The 24,234-nt window shown below is 39.4% G+C and overlaps 1 protein-coding gene across 1 annotated transcript in view; it reads right to left on the reverse strand.

Moving 5' to 3' along the window:
• Positions 1–24,234, reverse strand: part of ADAM28 (ADAM metallopeptidase domain 28) — a 78,448-nt gene that overhangs the window by 28,410 nt on the left and 25,804 nt on the right. Inside the window, exons 9-13 of the mRNA XM_069579359.1 lie at positions 20,198–20,367; positions 15,867–15,951; positions 12,225–12,355; positions 8,678–8,855; positions 6,794–6,883 (exon numbers count right to left, since the gene is read on the reverse strand). Of these exons, the coding sequence (XP_069435460.1) occupies positions 6,794–6,883; positions 8,678–8,855; positions 12,225–12,355; positions 15,867–15,951; positions 20,198–20,367 (654 nt within the window). The remainder of the gene's footprint in view (positions 1–6,793; positions 6,884–8,677; positions 8,856–12,224; positions 12,356–15,866; positions 15,952–20,197; positions 20,368–24,234) is intronic.

A 24,234-nucleotide genomic window follows, 5' to 3' on the forward strand; every position in this document is an offset into this window, starting at 1 on the left:
AATCTCCACTCCATTTTACGGAACATCTGATCTGTTGCCTCTTATCACTTTGTCCTTAAGCCACGTACTAACTCCTACAACATTAAACCTGCCCCTACTGTATGCAACATCGCTCCACCCAGCTTATTATTAGAATACTCTTAAAGCCCCTAACAAGACCAGATAACCTGCTCCTTTGTCATTACTTCTGTTATTACCTAAAGTGACAATGAAATGTTTACCATTGGAAATACCCTAAACTGCTCTGGAAGACTAAGGGAGGAAATCAGTGACTTACATTTCATCAGAGAAATAAGAGGATAAGGTTTATGGCTATTTCCTCAGATTCCCCGTCCCAGGACACAGGCTTAGATTGCTTTACATCATAGTATCTATTCCCATCTGTGGTGGACAAACCAGCAATGAGTTAAGATTACAACCCCTTAATCCTACCCACCACTAGTCACACTAGAGTCATTGGGAATGCCCAGTTCCAGCTTGGGTGTCCCAGGAGGTAAACCTGCCTCAAGCTGCCTAGGAATCTGGTCCTTGGGAGGTTGTCATGCCTCAACCTGCTTGGGGATCCACAAGTCCAGGGGTCCCAGGAGGTCTACATGGCTTGACCTGCCCAGGGACCCAATTCTCAGGAGGTTGCCATGCCTCAACCTGCCTGGGGATTCAATCTCCAGGAAGTTGTCACATCTCAACCTGCCTGGGGATCTGCACTCTGACCCAAGTATGCCTGCCTCTCAGGTTACAACAGTACTGGGTAGGATAAGCTTCAGATAGACTCACCCCTAAGGAAGTCCACCCAAGGAAACAGAAGGAAGCCTATTAGTTGTGGGACTTTGCCCAGTCTCAGCAATAACTCAGGAGTCCAGTAAGAACCCTACTGTCTTTCTGGAAAGTCTAAAAGACGCCCTCCAAAAGTTTATCAACTTAGACATTTATGAGGAACAGGTGATCTTAAAGGACAAATTCCTGTCCCAGTGTACATCAAACCCCTAGTTGCAACAGCTACAGACAGCATCAGGACCCTGCTGCCTCTTTAGATGAGATGGTCCAGACAGCCACCAATACCTTTTATAACAGAGAACAGGAGAAGAGGGCCAAGGCCCAGGAAAGGGAAAGAAGGAAAGAAATAAGGCATGCCCAGATGCTGGCTATATTCCAGGGAAGCCCTATGGCAAATTCCGAGTCCTTGAAGGACAAGGCACAAGGCACAAGCCTAAACTGTAGACAGGTGGTACACTGGGCCAAAGAGTGTCCAAACTGTGACAAGTCTGCTAAAACGGCTTGCTACAAATGCCATCAATTGGGACACTGGGTGGCACTCTGCCCTTGGGACCCAAGAGCCTCAAGGTCAAGCACCAAGCCTTCCCTCTTGATGGTTCAACAGGACTGAAGTGGCCTGCTCCAGCCAGCCTACCTGTCACAGATAACCTTCACGGAGCCAGAGCCAAGGGTCCAACCAGATGTGGCAGGTAGGTCCAAGAATTTCTTGGTTGACACAAGGCTACCTACCCTGTCCTGACCTCCTACTCTGGAGCATTCTCCTCCAAAACCTGTGCCATTTTTGTTGCTGCAGGAAAAACAATAACAAAAAGATTCACCCAAGCACTTCTATGTTGCTGGGATGGACAAATATTTTCCCACCAGTTTCTGGTGGTCCCTGAGTGTCCTATTCCTTTATTGGGAAGAGATCTCTCCCTGCTTTTGAAATCTTGTAGCTACTGCAGTCCTGATAGAAGATGCTTTAAAACACTCTTTTAGGGGAAAATTAGCTATTTTTACCAGCCACCAAGTGAAACAACTCCTGAATGGGAGAGTCCATTTATGAATGTCTGATCAAAGGATCCTCAGATATCAAGTAGTGCTGATGGAAAATTCAGGCCTGACTGTATCCTCTTGTGAGGTTCTTAATCCAGCTATGTTCCTGCCTAGCCCCGAGGACTCTCTCCCCTTTCACTCTTGCCTAGAAACTTCGGACCACTGGACCAAACCCCAGAAGTGATTGTCAGAAGATCCTCTGACCAATCCTGAGGAAATCTGGTACACTGATGGAAGTAGCTTTGGATGGAAAAAGAAGAGCTGGATATGAAGTAGTCTCCAATTTTGAGACCACAGAGGCTAAACCTTTGCCACCCGGTGCTTCAGCCCAATTGGCTGAGCTAATAGCCCTGACTCAAGCTCTACAGCTGGGAAAAGGGAAAAGAGTAGCCATTTACACTGACTCCAATTATGCCTTTCTGGTGCTACATGCACATGCTGCTATTTCAGGAAGAAAGAGGCCACTAGACCACACAAGGGTCCCCAATCACATATGGTGAGCAAATCCTTAGGTTCTTGGAGGCAGTCCATCAGCCTGCTGAGGTTTCAGTCTCCCATTGTAAAGGACACCAAAAAGAGACCAGCATTACAAAACAATGACCTAATAGGTGTTGCCACCTTAGTTCCGCAGACTAATTTGCCAGAAACCCCTTCATATTCTGAAAGTGAGACTCTTAAAGCTAAGAGTGAGCACTTTCAAGATCATATGGGGTGGTTCCAAAAGGAGGGACTCTTTTTCCTGCCTGGGAACCTTCAGTGGTAGTTGGTTAACTCCTTATATGCCATCACTCATTTAGGGGAGTAAGTAAAGTAAATGGCGCTCAGTCATGTCCAACTCTTTGCCACCCCATGGACTGTAGCCTACCAGGTTCCTCCATCCATGGGATTTTCCAGGCAAGAATACTGGAGTGGGTTGCCATTTCCTTCTCCAGGAGATCTTCCCAACACAGGGATCGAATCCAAGTCTCCCACATTGTAGGCAAACGCTTTACCATCTGAGCCACCAGGGGAGTCTATTTAGGGGAGAAGGCCCTCCAAAGATTACTAGAAAGGGCCTTCAGAGGGACAGGCCTCCAAATGACTATAAGGCAAGTGGTCTCTTGCCCCACTTTCTAATTAAACAACTCCCAAGCAGCAGCTTGAGGACCCCAACTGGCCCAGCCTGTCCAATGACGTGGGACCTACCCAGGAGAGGACTGGCAGATTGGCTTCCCCCAGATGCCAATTTCTCAAGGGTATAAATACCTACTAGTCATGATAGATGCATTCACAGGATGGATTGAAGGCTTTCCCACCCACATTGAGAAGGCTGAGGAAGTGGTTAAAAAAAAACTGTTCCATGAAATCATTTCAAGATTTGGTCTGCCCAGCTCATTACAAAGTGACAATGGGACATCATTTACTTCTAAGGTCACCCAAGGGGTCTCTAAAGCATTGGGCATTACTTATTGCCTTCATTGTGCCTGGAGCCCTTAGTCTTCAGGAAAAGTAGAAAGAGCCAACCAATTCTTAAAATCAATGATAAAAAAGATAACTTAGGAGACCTCCCTGGGATGGAAGGAGGCTTTACCAATATCTCTCCTCTGTATCCATATTGCCCCTAAGGAACAGGTTGGTCTTAGTCCTTATGAGATACTATATGGGAGACTTTTTGTTTATGTCAATGACCTCTTCCTAGATCCAGAGGTTCAGACCCCCCAGTCTTAATCCATGGCCTTTGGGCAATTCCAACAAGATATACACTTGTGGGTTGTCAACCAGGACCCAAAAGATTCTAAGGACCTACCACAATATGCTCCAGTGACTCAAGTCCAAGTTAAAGTCTTGAAAGATGGGTCCCCAAAGGCTCAACTCCAGCCCAAATGGAAGAGCCCCCTATCCTGTAATACTTTCTACCCCCACAACAGTCAAGGTACCAGGACACAACTCCTGGATTTACTACTAATGAGTCAAGCTGTGGAAGAAAACAGAAGAGGACACTCAATACACCTGTAAGCCCCTAGGAGATCTCAGATAACTATTCAGGACTAAAGATGAGTGCCATTCTAATGAACATCCCCAAAATTAAGTTTCTGGGGATGAGATTTCTCAGGATAGCTCTAAAGAACCAATACAGCTTGGCAGGGGTGGTACTCCAAAATATAGAAAAATCCAGAAGATGATAGATTTCCTGATCCCTGAACAAGAAGGGACTTGAGCCATCTTGAATGAGATGTGTTATTTCTGGGTAAATACCTCCAGCTAAGTTAAAGTCTCACAGTCCTCAAGGAAAACATTCAAATCCTAAGGGATCTTAAAGAATGAGCTCAAAGAACAAGCTGGAGGGTTCTCAAAGTGGCTACAATCTCTCTTTGGGGGATCTTTCTCTTGGCAAGGGGGCAAATGGAGTTGGCTTAATGCCCCTACTGCAGAAGGCAATGGCAACCCACTCCAGTTCTCTTGCCTGGAAAATCCTATGGATGGAGGAGCCTGGTAGGCTACCGTCCTTGGGGTCGCTAAGAGTCAGACACGACTGAGTGACTTCACTTTCATTTTTCACTTTCATGCATTGGAGAAGGAAATGGCAACCCACTCCAGTGTTCTTGTCTGGAGAATCCCAGGGATGGGGGAGCTTGGTGGGCTGCTGTCTATGGGGTTGCACAGAGTCCGACATGACTGAAGTGACGCAGCAGCAGCAGCAATGCCCCTACTAATCCCTGTTATCACCATATTGATGCTGCTTATGATTGCTCCATGTGTTATCAATTGTTTAACCCATTTTGTCTCTGCCCAGGCCAACAAACTACAAAATGCAGTGCCAGTTCAATAAGGATAGATGAAACCACACCCAACCATGGAAAATATCACTCACCCTTAGATGGACACTGCTATAAGGACTCTGAGGCTTGAGACTAGAAAGAGGGGGAGGTCCAATGCACCTCACATCCTAGCTCATCAGAAAGTAGCCAGAGAGAACCTGATGCCCCTATTCCCAAAGAATTCGGTATCCCATCTCTTGAGGGGGGAATGTTAGGTAGTTAGAATAGGAAAAAGGAGTCCAAAATGGCTGTGGCTAAAAAAAGAAAAGGAGAAGCCTGCAAAAATGGAACAAAAGAAAACCTGTGGACTGGAGTGAGAACTTCCTGTGAAACAAACATACCAGCTTCTTGGCTAGCCCAATTAGCATTAGGCAGGCTCAGTAGGGAGGAAAAAATGAATAAAAGGAGGAAGCCAAGACAGATTGAAGCCTCTCCTTTGGGGTCAGCCAACCCTCACGCCTTGATAGGTGTACTATCCTTTGCTTGCTGAATAAACTGAGCTGTAACAGAGCTGTAACACTGGTCAGCCATTTCAATCCTTGTTGTGTCAAGACAGAACCGAGGAAATTACACACTCCCCCGACAGACAAGAGGAGCTTGGCAGACTACAGTCCAAAGGATTACAAAGAATCAGACACTACTGAGTGACTAAGCACAGCACACACGGCTTGTTAGAAACAAGCTAATTTTTTTTTAATCACCCATAATCTCTAACAAATGGGACTTAATAAATACTTGCTGACTACTACTTATATTCTCCAATTTTCTTCCTTTTGGCTTTCTTTATTTCTTTCCTCTCCCTCCAACATCAAAACAAAACAAAACCAAAAACAAACAAAAAACACCTATCCCAAACACTACCTATAACCCAGCATGCCATATGCATATTCCTTTTTCACATGATTACCGTGCATTTAAAATGTATGCAATTCTTTAAGTGAGCATGAATCAGATCCTAGACCTTAACAATCAGTCTAATTAAGAAAACAGATAAATAATCGTAATACAGAATTCTATGCCGTAGTAGAATGTAATATGCTAAACTCTTAACTGGAAGAAAAATTCAAAAAAGCCCCACAGAGAAACTGACAGAGCATCCTCATCCTAAGTCTTGTTTTCTAAGAATTTCACCTGGAAGTGACTTCAAGGGATGAGATACAGGAACCCCTATATTATTCAAAATAGACTTTCCCACTAAGCCATTATTAAAATGTAAAATAAATTCATATTTTATGGCAAGACAAGAAAAATTTAAACATAAAAAAGTATCTCTGCCCTATGGCCTCCTCTCTCCCCTGAATGTGCATTGTGTATCTGCATTAGGATGAACCAAACCTCCCCATGGGCAGAAATACCTGCTCAACCATAAAGAGCAACATCCTCCCAGCACCAACAAGACAACTCCTTTCCTTCTTGAGCTTGTAAGGGGCCATGATGGCACTTAGATCTGGATTGTGCAAATTATCGATAGTATGTTAATTAATGTATTTGTCTTGAAAAACTTACACAGCTGTGCTTTGACTCCTAATGGGGCTCACTGGTTTCCAGAGCATTGTGAGATGCTTTTCCCCAGTTACGATCCTCAATTTGACTAGAATAAAATTTTCCATTTCTTTCTTAGATTAACTGATTCATTTTTTGTCGACAAAGGGTAAATACAAAGAGTTACTGGACTTGGTCCAAGAAGATCCCATGGCATCAGAAGAAACAGTAGGTAGGAATAACCAAAAATTGGCTTTCAGTTCAGTTCAGTTCAGTTGTTCATTCGTGTCCGACTCTTTGCGACCCCATGAATCGCAGCACGCCAAGCCTCCCTGTCCATCACCAACTCCCAGAGTTCACTCAGATTCACATCCATCGAGTCAGTGATGCCTTTAGAACTGGTCATATTTGCAGTTTGCCATTTAGTGGCTACAGTATTTTGTATATTTTCTGTTCTGAGACTCTATCCTCTCAAAAACAAAATTAAATAATATCTACCTCAAAGGGCTGTCAGAGAATTAAAGAGCCCATGTTTGCAAAGTGTTCAGTGAGGACTTGAGAGATGGTAGCTAACATTATTTTACAGACAGAAAAATATTACTTTGCCTATTTCATTTAACATAACCTCTAAAATAAGATTTTAATACAGAAAAAAAACAAAACGCAAACATAATTATTAAGGTATAAATAAATAATAATCTTACCTGGCATTTTTCACAGCATTCTCCAAATGCACATTGAACATTTTCTTTCACTTTACATGTTTTTGCATCACAGCAAATGTTGGTACATTCCTAAGAAATCCAGAAACAAATGTAAATGCCAGATTAGCTTTTGGTCTCATTTTTGCACTGTTCATAATATAATTTATTCATCATACAGACATTCCTTTGATATGGTCTGAAAATAATTTGGGTGAAAAACACAAGCTTAACATTAGAAATATTGAGTTTATCTAAATTCAACTTATGTCTTTTATATCTATCTATCTATCTATCTATCTATCTATATATATATATATATATATCTTTTCTAGCTTCTCCAATCTACCAGATTAATAGCGAACATGGTCTATTTTTGGTGAAATATGAAATAAAACAAAATAAAGGGATAGTTTTTGAAAATCAAATTCTTCTAACTAATGGACATAATTAGTTCAGCTAATCAGTTTTGTATCTATCCAGCAGTAAGCTTAAGCTCTAGAGCATGTACAGAAAATCTAAAAATATAGTTCTTTATTCAAGTTTGACATTTAACTCAATTCTCTGTAAGGCAATATACTTTGTCGTCTTCTTCTCTCCTCGTTTCTGGGAAATCAGACACTACACGAGGCATGGGGGAAAATCCTGCTGGGGAACCTCCCCTTGTAGCTGTTTAGATTCAGTCAAAAGGTGTAATGTATTTAGAGTCACAAATTTTTAGTGTTGAAACTGTTGACCTTATTTCAAACAAACATCATCTGGGAAAGTTTCCTTTTTCCCACAGAAAAGATAAATGTGTAATCCTATTTTGAAGTTAGGCTTCTCAAGTGGTGCAGTAATAAAGAATCCATCTGCCACTGCAGGAGACACAGGAGACAGAGTTGGATCCCTGGGTTGGGAAGATCCCTTGGAGGAGGAAATAGCAACTCATTCCAGTATCTTTGCCTGGAAAATCCCATGGACAGAAGAGCCTGGTGGGCTATAGCTCATGGGGTTGAAGAGTTGGACACTGAGCAAGCATGCACAGTTTTCAAGTTACTGAAAGGCTCACACCCTAAGGGCTTGGCCTGGTACTCACTTGAATGTTAGTAAGATAGGGGCGAAGGTCTCATTCAGAGTCCTGGCTGCCCTGTCAAGAGGGTGGGACCAAGCCAGGCACTTTGAACGATAACAATTTCTGAGTCCCATAGCAGTAAGAAATGATTGAATCCCAGGGCAGGGAGGCTCCAGGGTTGCTAAAACAAACACACCTAACACCTGAATCCAGATTTTGGATCCTTCATTTACCAGCCCAATGACCCTAAGCAAGCTATTTCCACTCTCTGAGATCTAGCATAGGGCTGGGTCTAAAGAAACTGCCTAGTTAAGTCTTAGGCACTTAAACATGAGGTATTTCTCCCAAAAAAGGAGAGTTGAGAACATGAAGCCCAAGCTGGTGGATGGAATTTATAAAACAGAAGATGGGGAAGGAATCTTGAGAAGGAAACAAGAAAGATCTTAAGCAATTCAGCGTTTTTTTGTGAGAAAGGTTGACCTGACCACTGTCTACAAACACAAATCTACTAAATTACAGGAAACACAAGGTTCATTTGGGTTTCCCAGGTGGGGCCAGTGGTAAAGGACAGGCTGCCAGTACAGGAGATGTAAGAGACTCCTGTTCAGTCCCTGGATGGGGAAGATCCCCTGGAGGAGGGCATGGCAATCCACTCCAGTATTCTTGCGTGGAGAGTCCTATGGACAGAGACATATGGCAGGCTACGGTCCATGGGGTCCCAAAGACTCAGACATGACTGAAGCAACTTAGCATGCACACATCTGTTCTTTTACAGTTCATCTCTTAAGCAATTGAAAAACAAACTAGATCATTTTAAAAAGAGCTGATGGTACCTCAGGGGTCCCACAATCACAGTCTTCTCCCATTTCTACCAACTGGTTCCCACAGATCGGGGTGGATATGATATCTGTAGGCAGTGGAACATTAAAGAGGCAATTGGATAATTTATCTTCAAAGAATTTTTCAAAGCTGGCCCGGCTGCAGGAACTGAAGGCTGTAGGTATATTTTTGCTGTAAAGTTAAGGAAAGAGAAAACAATACAATCACACTGAGTAGATAGGGAGAACTATCAGATGCTGAGTGTGATATACTCAAAACATAACCCAAAAGAGCGAATGGAATCCACTCAGAAGCTGCTAAATCATGAGCTCATTATTTTTGTGCCTGAATTAGCTCACCTGGGCAAGTAGAAACAGCTCCAGCTTAATGAGCAAGTATGGCCACATCTCAAAATAGAGCATCCAGGCTGCTGTTTAATAAACTGAAAATTCTTCTAATTTATCCTGATAATCTCATTCATTCAGCCTTAGGTCATTTTGGTTGAGAAACACTAAACACACTAAAATTATGTTTACTTATATGTTTAAGAATTCACTTTCCTTCAGAGGAAGTTAAATTGATAGCCTCTTTTCATTCCACAAATAAGGATGAGGTTTAAAAAGGCAGTGGTGGGAAGAGAGGAGGGAAGGAATAGGGGTTTGGGATTAACAGAGGCAAACTTTCATATATAGAATGGACAAACGACAAGGTCTTACTGTGTGGCACAGGAAACTATATTCAATATTCCGTGACAAACCATAATGGAAAAGAATATGAAAAATAATATATATATACATGTGCATATATATACATATGTATATACATATATATATGAGTCACTTTGCTGTACAGAAGAATACAGCATTGTAAATCAACTGTACTTAAATAAAAATTAAAAAAAATTTTTTTAATAGAAATGCAGTGATATCTGGAAGAGATAGCATAAGATATGTAACTGGCCTGCAAGTCATATTCTATTTTGTGAAAGAGCATGGGAGACTTAACTTTAGCCTATGTGAACTGAGAGACGGAAATACAAGAGAAAATGAACACATCAAAGGAACTGTGGGGTTTTTAAAGATAAAATTCCAGAGCAGTTTTGCCTCAGATGAGGCAGGAGTATGTAATCTCTTTTTAAAGACCTTCTCTTCATCTTCCTGTGAGAACATTCTTTTTCAAAAAAAATTTCCGTTAGAGTATGGTTGATGCATAATGCTGTGTTAGTTTCAGGTATACAGATACAAAGTGAATCAGTTATATATATAAGTCCATTCTTTTTAAGATTCTATTCCCATATAGGCCATTACAAAACACTGAGCAGAGTTCCCTGTGCTATACAGTAGGTCCTTACTAGATATCCAGTTTATGTATAGTAGAGTGTATATGTCAATCTCAATCTCCCAATACATTCCCCACCTAAACCCCTGGTAACATAAGTTTGTTTTCTACATCTGTAACTTTATTTCTGTTTTATAGATAAGTTCATTTATACCCTATTTTTAGATTCCACGTATAAGTGATATCATATATTTGTCTTTGACTTCACTCAATATGACAATCTCTAGATCCCTCTATGTTACTGTAAATGCCATTATTTCATTCTTTTTATGATTAAGTAATATTTCATATGAACCACATCTTCTTTATCCATTCCTCTGTCAATGGACATTCAAGTTGCTTCCATATCCTTGCTATTGTAAATTATGCTGCAATAAACATTAGGGTGCATGTATCTTTCTGAATTATGTTTTTCTCAATATAGATACCCAAGAGAGGGATTGCTGGATGGTATGGTAGCTCTAATTTTATTGTTTTAAGGAACCTTCATACTGTTCTCCATAGTGACTGCACAATTTATGTTCCCACCAACAGTGTAGGAGGGTTCCGTTTTCTCCACACTCTCTCCAGCATTTACTGTTTGTAATTATTTTTTTAAATAAATGTATTCTTTTTATAATTATTTTACTTATTTACTTTTGGTTGTGTTGTGTCTTCATCGCTGGACGCAGATTTTGTCTAGTTATGGCATGTGGGAGCTACTCTTTATTGCTGTGGCTTCTCTTGCTGTGGAGCGCAGTCTCTAGGTGCACAGGCTTCAGTAGTTGCAGCTTGCAGGCTCTAGAGGGGCTTAGCATTTGTGGCGCACGGGCTTACTTGCTCCATAGCATATGGGATCTTTCCAGACCAGTGACGGAACTGCTGTTGCCTGCATTGCAAAGCAGACTTCTAGCCACTGAACCACCAGGGAAGCCCTATTTGCAGATTTTTTTTGACTTTCCCTGGTGGCTCAGATAGTAAAGCGTCTGTCTACAATGTGGGAGACCTGGGTTCAATCCCTGGGTCAGGAAGATTCCCTGGAGAAGGGAATGGCAACCCATTCCAGTACTCTTGCCTAGAAAATCCCATGGATGGAGGAGCCTTGTGCAGGCTACTGTCCATGGGGTCACAAAGAGTTGGATATGAATGAGCAACTTCACTTTATTCTGAGCAGTGTGAGGTGATACCACATTGTAGTTTTGATTTGCCTTTCTCTGATAATGAGTTAGTTGAGCACCTTCCCATGTGCTTTTTAACTGTCTGTATGTCTTCTTTGGAAAAATATATATTTAGATCTTCTGCCCATTTTTTGATTGGATTGTCTGTTTTTTAAAATATTGAGCTACATGAGTGGTTTTTTGAAGGTTAATCCCTTGTCAGTTGTTTCATTTGCAAATATTTTTTTTCCCATTCCGAGGGTTGTCTTTTCATTCTATGGTTTCCTTTGCTGTGCAAAAGCTTCTAAGTTTAATTAGATCCCATTTGTTTATTTTTGTTTTTATTTTCAATCCTCTAGGAGGTGGATAGAAAAAGATCCTGCTGTGTTATGTCAGGAGTGTTCTACCTATATTTTCCCTCTAAGAGTTTTATAGTATTACACCTTACATATAGGTCTTTAGTCCAGTTTGAGTTTACTTTTGTGTATGGTGTTAGTAAGTGTTCTAATTTCCTCTTCTTTAATTAGATTTTTCTTCTAAAACTTTTCCCTCATGAGCAATCAATCTGAATTCATTGAAACTGTGGTAAACGCTAATGATCTTCTGAACCCAGATCTTGTGCACCTAAGATGAGGATAGAGTGACATGTCACCCCAAGAGCAAAGAGACAATATGTTTAAACTATGTTTCAGTTAGTGAAAAACATTACATGATATATATAGTACCGTGTGATGGTATGGGGCTTCCTTGATGGCTCAGATGGTAAAGAGTTTGCCTGCAATGCAGGAGACCTGGGTTCGATACCTGGCTCGGGAAGACCCTCTGGAGAAGGAAATGCCATTCATTCCAGTATTTTTGCCTGGAGAATTCCAAGGACAGAGGAGCCTGGTGGGCTACAGTCCTTGGCATCACAAAGAGTGTGACGGTATAGGTAGACTGGTATAGACCCACAACCATGATCATGTCCTGATGCTGCTATTTAATAATTTGAAAGTTTGAACAGGTTGCTGAAGATGACAGAAAAGAATAGCATAGCCCAGAGTGAACCCAAAACAAGAATAAGTATCATCTTCCCAGAAAGGCTTACCTTAATGATCCGTCCATCACACATTCTATAGAAGGGCACTTGCAATTGTAGTTGTCATGAAACATTCCAAAGTTATGGCCCATTTCATGGGCCATGGTTCCTGCAACCTGAAGTGCGTTGTCACTGTGATCCTGAGGATAAGAATAGAGAGACAGATCCTCTGGTTTGCAAACTGAATTATCATTCAGGAAATAATTAAATATTTTTACTGTAGCAAAGTGGAATAGAGAGTCTTATTTTAGCTTCAGCCTCCTCACCTTGTCAACATGGTCTACTGGAGAAGGAAATGACAAACTGCTTGAATATTCTTGCCTTGAGAACCCCATGAACAGTATGAAAAGGAAAAGATATGATGCCAGAAGATGAGCCCCCCCACCTCATCTTCTGTAGGTGTCCAATATGCTACTGGGGAAGAGCAGAGAAATAGCTCCAGAAAGAGTGAAGAGGCTGGGCCAAAGCGGAAATGCATTGTGCATTTGTGCAGATGCAGCTGTGCACGCATCTGGTGGTGAAAGTGAAGTCCAATGACGTAAAGAACAAAATTGCATAGGAGGTCCGTGAATCAAGATAAACTGGAAGTGGTCAAACAGGAGATGACAGAATGAACATCAACATTTTAGGAATCAGTGAGCTAAATTGGATGGGAATAGGCGAATTTAATTCAGATGATCATTATATCTACTCCTGTGGATGAGAATCCTTTAGAAGAATGGAGTAGCCTTCACAATCAACAAAATAGTCCAAAATGCAGTACGAGTGCAGCCTCAAAAAATGACAGAATGATCTTGGTTCATTTCCAAGGCAAACCATTCAACATCACAGTAATCCAAGTCCATGCCCCTAATGCCAAAGAAACTGATGTTGAATGGTTCTATGAAGACCTACAAGACCTTTTAGAACTAACACCAAAAAAAGATGTCTTTTTCATCAAAGGGGATTGGAATACAAAAATAGGAAGTCAAGAGATACCTGGAGTAACAGGAAAGTTTGGTCTTGAAGTACAAAATGAAGCAGTGTGCGTGTATGTGTGTGTGTCTGTGTGTGTGAGTTGCTCAGTCATGTCTGACTCTGCAACCCTATGGACTGTAGCCTGCTAGGCTCCTCTGTCCAAGGGATTCTCCAGGCAAGAGTATTGGAATGGATTGCCATTTCCTTCTCCAAAATGAAGCAGAGAAAAGGCTAATAGAGTTTGCCAAGAGAATGTACTGGTCATAGAATACCCTCTGCCAACAACACAAGAGATGACTCTACTCATCAGATAGTGGAATACGAGAATCAGATTCATTATATTATTTGCAGACAAAGATGGAGAGGCTCTACACAGTCAGAAAAAATGGGACCTGGAGCTGACTGTGACTCAGATCATGAGCTCCTTATTGCAAAATTCAGACTTAAGTTGAAGAAAGTAGGGAAAACCACTGAGCCATTAAGATATGACCTAAATCAAATTCCTTATGACTATACAATGGATATGCAAATAGATTCAAGGGGTTAGATCTGATAGAGTGCCCGAAGAACTATGGACAGGGGTTCATAACATTGTACAGGAGGCAGTGATCAAAACCATCCCAAAGAAAAAGAAATGCAAGAAGCAAAATGGTTGCCTGAGGAGGCCTTACAAATAGCTGAAAAAAGAAGAGAAGTGAAAGGCAAAGGAGAAAGGGAAAGATATACCCAAATGAATGTAGAGTTCCAGAGAACAGCAAGGAGAGATAATAAAGCCTTCTTAAGTGAACAATGCAAGGAAATAGAGGAAAAATAGAGGGAGGCCTGGTGTGCTGCAGTCCTTAGGATTGCAAAAAGTCAGACTGAACTGAGTGACTGAACAATAGCAACAACAAAGGTAAAACAGATAAGCAGAGATGTATAATAAATCCCAGCACCCATTAAAAAGAAAAATCAACAAAAATCTAATAATGGAGGTAAATGAAATTATTTTTTGAATACTCAATTCTAAAAAGGCAGAAAAAATAGGAGAGATGGTATAGGAAACATCTAGCAAGATGACAGATCTTAGTTCAACAATATCAGTAATGTATTACATATAAATTACTTAAGCATACAATGTAAAATGCATATTGTCAGACTAGATTAAAAAAAAAACCCAGGTGTACACTGTCTAGTATAAATCTTCTTTAAATGGAAAGAAGTCCATATGTTAAAAATTAAAGGCAGGAAAACGTTGTATCAAGTAAACCATCCACAAAGTATTATAATCATATTGGATAAAGTAGACTTTACAACAGGAATAATTCAGGAAAAAGAGGAACATTCTATGATAAATGGATCAAATCTAAATTGACCTGAATATCTAAATAATACTTGAGTCCAAAAAGAAATCAAAATGAAGATTATAAAAAATATTAACTTAATAAAAATGAAAACACACATATCCAAATATCTCAGATGCAGCTAAAACACTGCATAGTAAGAAATTAATAGCATTAAATGACCATATTTGAAAAGAAGAAAAGTCTCAAGTTCATGATTTAAAATTCTTCCTTACTTAACTAAAAAAGAACAAATTAAATACAGAGAAAGCAAGAAAAGAATCAATAGTCAAGACAAGAATGGAAATCAATGAAATAGAAACCAGGAAAACCATAGGAGCATTAGTAAAGCTAAAACTGATTCTCTGAGATCAATAAAATTGATATACCCTAGCCAAACTGATCATGGGGAAACCCTCCCCCACTCCACACACACACAAATTACTAATATCATGAATGACAGAGGGGAAATCACTATATATTCTACATATATTAAAAAGATAGTAAGGAAATATCATCAACAAATTTATGCCAACTTAAATTAAATGGACAACTTTCCTTGAAACACAAACTACCATGGCTTACTTAAGAAGAGATAAATAACCTGAATAGCTCTGTATCTATTCAAGAATTGATTGCATGCTTAAAAACCTTGCAACAAAAAATATCTGGCCTGTATGGCTTTACTGGTGAATTGTACTGAACATTTTACTGTTATACTACCGATTTGGGGCTTCCCTGGTGCTTAGTGGTAAAGAATCTGCCTGCCAATGTAAGAGATGTAAGAGATGTAGGTTTGATCCCTGGGTCGGGAACATCCCCCAGAGGAGGAAATGGCAACCCTCTCCATTATTCTTGCCTGGGAAATCCCATGGACAAAGAAGCCTGGTAGGCTATAGTCTATGGTGTGGTAAAATAGTCAGATACGACTTAGCAACTAAACAACAACAATACTGATTTTACTCAAATATTCTAGAAACAAACCTGATTTTATTCAAATATTCAATAAAATTGAAAACTGCACATCACTGTATATGGTCAAGTTTATACTGATATTTGCCCTGAGAGCAAAACCTGAAAAATACATATTATAGGAAAAGACAACTACAGACTAATATCCCAAATATAGACACAAAAATCCTCATGATATGTTAACATGTTGAATTTAGCAATATATACAAGATATAATACATTATGACCATGCCAGGTTTATGGTGAATGTGCAAGATTGAGTCAATATTTGAAATTCAATCAATGTTATTTCCCACATCAACAGATTAAAGGAGAAAAACAATATTTTCTCCATAGATTCAGCACAACAGCCCTTGACAGACTTGAACTGTAGAACCAGCAATTTTATCTTTAAACAAACCATAATGACGCCAGCAGAAAAATCAGGAGAGCACATTGTAGACAGGTAAGCAAGGCCCACAGTTGTTCCAGAAAATGCTACTGTCCTGTGAAAAAGAAAGAAATTGATATAACTTATGATTCTAATTGGGCTTCCCAGGTGGGGCTAGTGGTGAATAATTGCCAATACAGGATACATAAGAGACTCTGATTCCTGGGTGGGAAAGATCCCCTGGAGGAGGAAATGGCAACCAACTCCTATATTCTTGCCTGGAGAATCCCATGAAATGGGCTATGGTCCATGGGGCTGCAAAAAGTCGGACACAACTGAAACAACGTAGCAGGCACTCATGATTCTAATAATAGACATTTTTTCTGTAGACAGTTCCTCTAGAATGCTGATTAGCAGAGAAACTCACGACACTTTATATGATGGCTGTCATACCATCTAAACCCAGGCATCTGGGTGTAATCAGTTAATATTTTTGCTTTATAAATATAAATTAAATTATATATGTATATAAATATATATTAAAGTGAAATATCTTTCATTTTAATTTATATTTTCCTCATATATTTTCATATATGTTTACTTTGATTTTCTTTTAGTACTGCTATAGCTGTAGCTGGATTTGGAATTTGGGCCCATTCTGAAAGCTTTTGTATCATTGAAATATGCAATTGAAATGAAATTTCATTATGCAATTGAAATATCTATCCTGTTTAAGAGATATTTTAACTACTTGCATTTGTTCACATAGATAATATATTTGGTCTTTAGTCATTTTAATTTCTTTTATTTAAATTTATTCCATTTTGTTTTCCTTTCAATTTGTAATTATACCATGTGCTTTTTTGGTTATTATTATTGTGCAATCTGTTCAAAATGGTCACTCTGGTCTGTCTCTAGAAATTTGCAAAGTATGCATTATTTTTCAAATTCCCTTAGTAGATGCAAAATTTGAACCTATATTTTCCCATTTATCAACATCATGACTGGTAAGTGTACATTTTGCCATAAAAAAATGAGGAAATTAGAGAACTTCCACTTTCCATTCCTTATGGCGTTATCTGTTATTTTGAAATGATACTTTGTGTCATTCATGATACTTTAAATATTTATGGCATTTGTATTCTCTTTTAAAATTATAATAGAAAATTTTTATATTCAAGTCTACATTCTTGTGGATTTAATTCTTGCTCCTAGCTCATTTATAAAAAATAAAATTCTCCTCCATTATGGAGTTCACTATTTTGCTTTCTCTTTCCAGTGGAGAGAGTTCATTTGGAATCTTAGAGTCTGTATTAGATTCCTACCTGATGATGCACAGGTATAGGTGTATTTTGTTAATTTGTCAGAGAAATGGTAAGATTCAATTTACACATGATAGCACAGTTATTTCCTCTACCATTATCTTTTTAGTCCTTTTATCCTGTTTATTCTGATCTATTCAGGAAATCTACTCTTGATATTGGATTACCATGCCTTATCTGTACAATCTGTCATCCTGGCCATGATTTATATCTCTCTACCTTAGTTATTTCACAACACTAGATTCTACTACAATTTGAGCTTTATCCTGGAGCCAGTGTTCAGTTCAGTTCAGTCGCTCAGTCGCATCTTACTCTTTGCAACCCCATGAATCACAGCACGCCAGGCCTCCCTGTCCATCACCAACTCCCGGAGTGTACTCAAACTCATGTCCATCGAGTCGGTGATGCCATCCTCTGTCATCCCCTTCTCCTCCTGCCCCTAATCCCTCCCAGCATGAGAGTCTTTCCCAATGAGTCAATTCTTTGCATGAGGTGGCCAAAGTACTGGAGTTTCAGCTTTAGCTTCAGTCCTTCCGATGAACACTCAGGACTGATCTCCTTTAGAATGGACTGGTTGGAAAGAGTCTTCTCCAACACCACAGTACAAAAGCATCAATTCTTTGGCACTCAGCTTTCTTCACAATCCAACTCTCACATCCATACATGACCTCTGGGAAAACCATAGCCTTGACTAAACGGACCTTTGTTGGCAAAGTAGTCTCTGCTTTTGAATATGCTGTCTAGGTTGGTCATAACTTTCCTTTCAAGGAGTAAGTGACTTTTAATTTCATGGCTGCAATCACCATCTGCAGTGATTTTGGAGCCCAAAAAAATAAAGTCTGACACTGTTTCACTGTTTCCCCATCTATTTCCCATGAAGTGATGGGACCAGATGCCATGATCTTAGTTTTCTGAACGTTGAGCTTTAAGCCAACTTTTTCACACTCCTCTTTCACTTTCATCAAGAGACATTTTAGTTCCTCTTCACTATCTGCCATAAGGGTGGTGTCATCTGCATATCTGAGGTTACTAGCCAGTCTAGTAAAAGTTTAATTCCCATATTGTTATGTTTGTAGCTCAGTCATTAAATTTCTTTTTTTTTTAATTTTTAATTTTTTTAATTTTAAAATCTTTAATTCTTACATGCATTCCCAAACATGAACCCCCCTCCCACCTCCCTCCCCATAACATCTCTCTGGGTCATCCCCATGCACCAGCCCCAAGCATGCTGTATCCTGCATCAGACATAGACTGGCGATTCGATTCTTACATGATAGTATACATGTTAAAATGCCATTCTCCCAAATCATCCCACCCTCTCCCTCTCCCTCTGAGTCCAAAAGTCCATTATACACATCTGTGTCTTTTTTGCTGTCTTGCATACAGGGTCATCATTGCCATCTTTCTAAATTCCATATATATGTGTTAGTATACTGTATTGGTGTTTTTCCTTCTGGCTTACTTCACTCTGTATAATCGGCTCCAGTTTCATCCATCTTATCAGAACTGATTCAAATGAATTCTTTTTAACAGCTGAGTAATACTCCATTGTGTATATGTACCACAGCTTTCTTATCCATTCATCTGCTGATGGACATCTAGGTTGTTTCCACGTCCTGGCTATTATAAACAGTGCTTCGATGAACATTGGGGTACATGTGTCTCTTTCAATTCTGGTTTCCTCGGTGTGTATGCCCAGAAGTGGGATTGCTGGGTCATAAGGTCATATTTGCAATTTTTTAAGGAATCTCCACACTGTTCTCCATAGTGGCTGTACTAGTTTGCATTCCCACCAACAGTGTAGGAGGGTTCCCTTTTCTCCACACCCTCTCCAGCATTTATTGCTTGCAGATTTTTGGATTGCAGCCATTCTGACTGGTGTGAAGTGGTACCTCATTGTGGTTTTGATTTGCATTTCTCTGATAATGAGTGATGTTGAGCATCTTTTCATGTGTTTGTTAGCCATCCGTATGTCTTCTTTGGAGAAATGTCTATTTAGTTCTTTGGCCCATTTTTTGATTGGGTCGTTTATTTTTCTGGAATTGAGCTGCATAAGTTGCTTGTATATTTTTGAGATTAGTTGTTTGTCAGTTGCTTCATTTGCTATTATTTTCTCCCATTCAGAAGGCTGTCTTTTCACCTTGCTTATATTTTCCTTTGTTGTGCAGAAGCTTTTAAGTTTAATTAGATCCCATTTGTTTATTTTTGCTTTTATTTCCAGAATTCTGGGAGGTGGATCATAGAGGATCCTGCTGTGATTTATGTCTGAGAGTGTTTTGCCTATGTTCTCCTCTAGGAGTTTTATAGTTTCTGGTCTTACATTTATATCTTTAATCCATTTTGAGTTTATTTTTGTGTGTGGTGTTAGAAAGTGATCTAAATTTCGATACTTCTGTTGTGTTAGTAGTTCCAAAAAATAAGGTATGTCTTGTGCTGAGTCTTTGAGTCTGGAATTCATCTTTCCAAACTAAGAGACTGTGGTGGCTATCCTTCAAAGATAACCCCAATGAACCAGCTTTGCAGTATTCATATCCTGTGTAGCTGCTGCTGCTGCTGCTGTTTTTCAGTTGCTAAGTAGTATCCAACTCTTTGCGACCCTATGGACTATAGCCCACCAGGCTCCTCAATCCTTGGGATTTTCCAGGCAAGAATACTGGAGTTGGTTGCCATTTCCTCCTCCAGGGGATATTCCCAACCCAAGGATTAAAACTGTGTCTCCTGCATTGGCAAGCAGGTTATTTACTGCTGAGACATCAAGGAAGCCCCCATTATCTAAACCCTGTCTTTCTGTTCTGTTACAGACCAAATAACAATAAAAAAGCTTCTGATGAATCATTGCTCCCATATAACTTCTCTCTCTTTAAAAAAAAAGAAAAGAAGACCACATGCAACGTAAGATCCAAAAGAATATTTTTTAAACTTTTAGCACCCTATGTGTAAATCGGTAATGTTTCGAGATACCATTTGCTTTGCCAAGATTTTCCAAGCTGTCTATGCCAAATACCACAGAATATAAAAAGGGGGGAAATCTATACATACGTGAGTAGCTGAGCAACATCATGGTGCTTTCTCTTCAGGAGGACAGCTGTCCTCCATTTAGCAAAATTTTCTAAAGTGAGGCTTGCTTTGGAAGATATATCTATCTTGTCTTTGTCATTCCAGATCTCCATCCCAATTAAGGCCACGTAAGTATTGAGCTTTTTATAAAGCTGTTAAAAAAGAAAAAAAATGGCAAAGCAACTATTCATTATGGCGCTATTATCTTTTAATATTTTCTATGTACTCCAGATTTTCAAACTTATTTACAACTACACTGTAAAAACCTTATTTCCAGACATACTTGTGTAATGGAAGTTACCATCTCTTTTGGCAGACGCTAGCATCCCCGTTTGTAGGCAAGACAGACACTCTTAGTTCAGGTGTATAAACTCCTTTTTTTGGTGACAAAGGGTCTGTTGAAACAAACTTTTCCTGCTTGCAACCTCAAGAAATATCAAAATATCCTGCTAGTAGTTCATGACTATGATTTCACTATAAATGTATTTCCTCAATTGCAATGTAACATTCTCAGAGTCATAATTTTTCAGAATTAACAAGCTTGGCTATATTTTAAATGGATAACCAACAAGGACCTACTGTATAACACAGAGAACTCTGTTCAGTGTTATGTAGCAGCCTGGATGGGAGAGGAGTTTGGGGGAGAATGGATACATATATATGTATGGCTGAGTCCCTTCACTGTTCACCTGAAACTATCACAATATTGTTCACTGGCTATACTTCAATACAAAATAAAATGTTAAAAAAAATCTTGCTATGGAAAATAAATAAATTTTTTAAACAAATTAGCAAGCTTGACTCAGTGCTGATTTGAACATCAGAAAAGGAAAAAGCTACATGGAAAAGTCCTGCATATAAATGAATTACAATAAAGTAAGGGACCTCTGTTATCGGACGAATTGAACCAAAGAATCTACAGCACATATAGGATACCTTTAGAAATAACCAGTTAAGCTTATGAGACAATACACTTACTTTACAGATAAAAACTTATATTGCTACTATAGTTTGTAAAACTGCACAGTGTTGGTCAAAGAGTACAAACTTCCAGTTATAAGGTAAGTAAGTTCTGGGGATCTAATGTACAATATGGGGATTACAGTTTATGATAATGTATTCTATGCTTCAAAATTACAAAAAGGGTAGATGTCTAAATGTTCTCATCATTAAAAAAAAAAAAAGCTGATGGAATCATGTGACATGATGGAGGTGTTAGTCTACCTATCAGGTTAGCCAAACGAATCATTTTGCAATATACCAAATCAGCATATTGAATGCCTTAAATCTGTCCAATATAATAGGTCAAATATATCTCAATAAAGCTGGGGAAAACCGCAGTTAAGACTTTCTCTTGGAGAAACTCCGTGCTAAGAAATTGGAGAAGACATTTTTTAAAAAAGAAAACAAGAAAAGTGTTGAGGTATGCAGTTATCATCAAAAGGGAAGTAAAAATCTAACCAGATTAAAATATTGCTTCGCTTGTTTTCCAACTTTCTTATTTCTCTCTTCCTTTTTTTCACCCACCTGACAAAACTTCAGCACTGGTTAAAATAAAGTGTCCTTTCTGTTTCTCCTCCATCAAGCTCTGATTTCAGATAGGGGAAAGCAAATGATGCTGACTGCTTTCACTCAGAAGACATGACTACTAACCTCAAGTGGTCTGAACCACCCTCCAGCAAACCTGCTGTATTTCCAAAGTCCATTCACTCTCACAGCCCTCTGCACATGCCTCTCTTTGTTAAACATTCTGGCACTCTCTTTCAAGTCCCCACTTTGAGCAGATTCATTGAAGAGTACAGATGCGACAAGAAGAGAATTTCCACAAGCTCCACCCATCCACTCACACTGGTCTACATCTGTTCAAACAACCTGTACCTCCCCTTCTTCACTGTATGAATGACAGGTCTGTGAGCCCAAGGCCAATTTCCTCCCTTTTGCACCAGACCTGCCATCTCACCCCATATCAGAGATTCCTCTAGCAATTTTTCCATCTTCTTTGCATTGTCGGTATTTAGCCTTCTGCGCAATGATTCTCATCAGAATCAAAAAGATGCCTCATTGTGGCGGGGGAGATTTCTCTTTGTGATTTTTCCTCCTTTGAATTATGCCCCATTTCTCTGCTCCCATTTATAGCAAAAACTTCCAGAAAAAAAAAATCTGTATTTGCTGTTTCTCAGTTCACTTCTCTCATTGTTTCTGGACTCCCTAAAATCATGATTTTTACAGTGTGTTGCTCCATCCAGGAGAACAATAATTTCTCCTTTGTTAAATCCAATGGCCAGTCCCTGGTCCTCAGGAGCATCTCACATCATTGATTATGTCTTTCCTTGATAGATATTTGTTTCAGGTAGCTTCCACAACCACAACTTTTCCTCTTCTTTTCTTTACTGTCTATTCCTTGGTCTCACTTCCTCCCCTCTTGTTCCTCCTCAAAGAAGTCTTTCAAGGATATATTTTTGTGTCCTTTTCCTGCTTACCTACACCCATTTCCCTGGTGATTTTACAAATATTTTCTGTGAAGGTCCAGACAGAAAATATTTTAGGCTTTGAGGCCACATGGTCTTGGCTGCAATTACTCACCACCTTTGGTATTGCAGCAGGAAAGCAACCATAGACAATGTAAACAAATGGGCATGGCTATGATTGAATAAAGCTTTATTTTATAAAGAGGCAACAGGCCACAGTTGGTCCACATGCCACAGTTTGCTGACCCATCTTATGCCACCTATGTGTGCTATACACATAGCTAATTCACACTATTGTAGAAACTAACCCAGCATTGCAAAACAATTAGAATCCAACTTAAAAATAAATTAAAAATAAATAAATAATGACCAAGTTTAAAAAAAGGTATAGATTTATATCTTCACCCAGACCTTGCCCTGAACTCCAATCTTGTGTCTTCAGGATTTACACCTAGAAGTCTTTGTGCAAAAAGATACCTCTAAGTTGATGTGTCCAAAATGGAAAGCCTAATGTCTTCTCTGAAAGGTTCCCATTGTCCCCCCACCATTGCTTCACAAGAGCAACTCTTGAAGTTGCTCAGGTCAAAACCCTTGATGTCACCTGACTTCTCTCTTTTTTTATGCTTCTTATATCCCATCCACCTTCTAAACTCAAGTCACTCTATCCAGAGATCAGACCTTCTCAATAGATCACCCATCACTGGTTTCTCTCAAGCCATCGCCATCTCTTAGCCTGAATCATGACACAGTTCCCATACCTGGCCTGGTTTCTGCTCTTGCACTCCTTCAGTTTATCTTCAACAGAACAGCCAAAGTCATCTTTTTAAGAACACAGATCTAAACATGTCACATCTCAGTTCAGGCTTTCTAGTGTCTTCCTCACTCATTAAGAATAACAAAGTCCTAAATAACATCTGTGATCACTTATCTGTGGAATCTAAAATATAACATAAATGAACTTACTCATGAAATAGAAACAGACTCTCAGACATAGAGAACCAACTTGTAGTTGCCAAGGGGGAGAGGGTGGCATGGGGGAGTGGATTAGGAGTTTGAGATTAGCTGACACAAGCTATTATTTATAGGATAGATAAACAACAAGGTCCTACTGTACAGCACAGGAAACTATACTCAGTATGAACCGTACATACTTTGAAATGGTTTATCCTGTGATAAACCATAATGAAAAAGAATATAAAAAGAATGTACATAAATGTATAACTGAATCACTTTGCTGTACAGCAGAAATTAATACAAAATTGTAAATCAACTATGTTTTAATTTAAAAAGAATAGCAAAGTCCTTACAAAGGCTCACTAGGGCCTTCAAGTTTGGGCCACCACTACCTTTAGATGTCATCTCCCTCTCTTGGCCCTGGCCTTCCACTTACTCCTCAAGCAAGGCAATCTAGGTTCTGCACTCAGGTCATTTGCTCTTCCTAGGGTTACATCTGTTTCTTTCCTACAAGTCTCTGCTCAAATATTACCCTATTAGAGATGACGTCCCTATTTAACACAGCACCCAAGATATCTCGCCTCAGGACTTCACTGG

Source organism: Ovis canadensis, chromosome 2 (genome assembly GCF_042477335.2).
Source record: "Ovis canadensis isolate MfBH-ARS-UI-01 breed Bighorn chromosome 2, ARS-UI_OviCan_v2, whole genome shotgun sequence".
Lineage (NCBI taxonomy): Eukaryota > Metazoa > Chordata > Mammalia > Artiodactyla > Bovidae > Ovis > Ovis canadensis.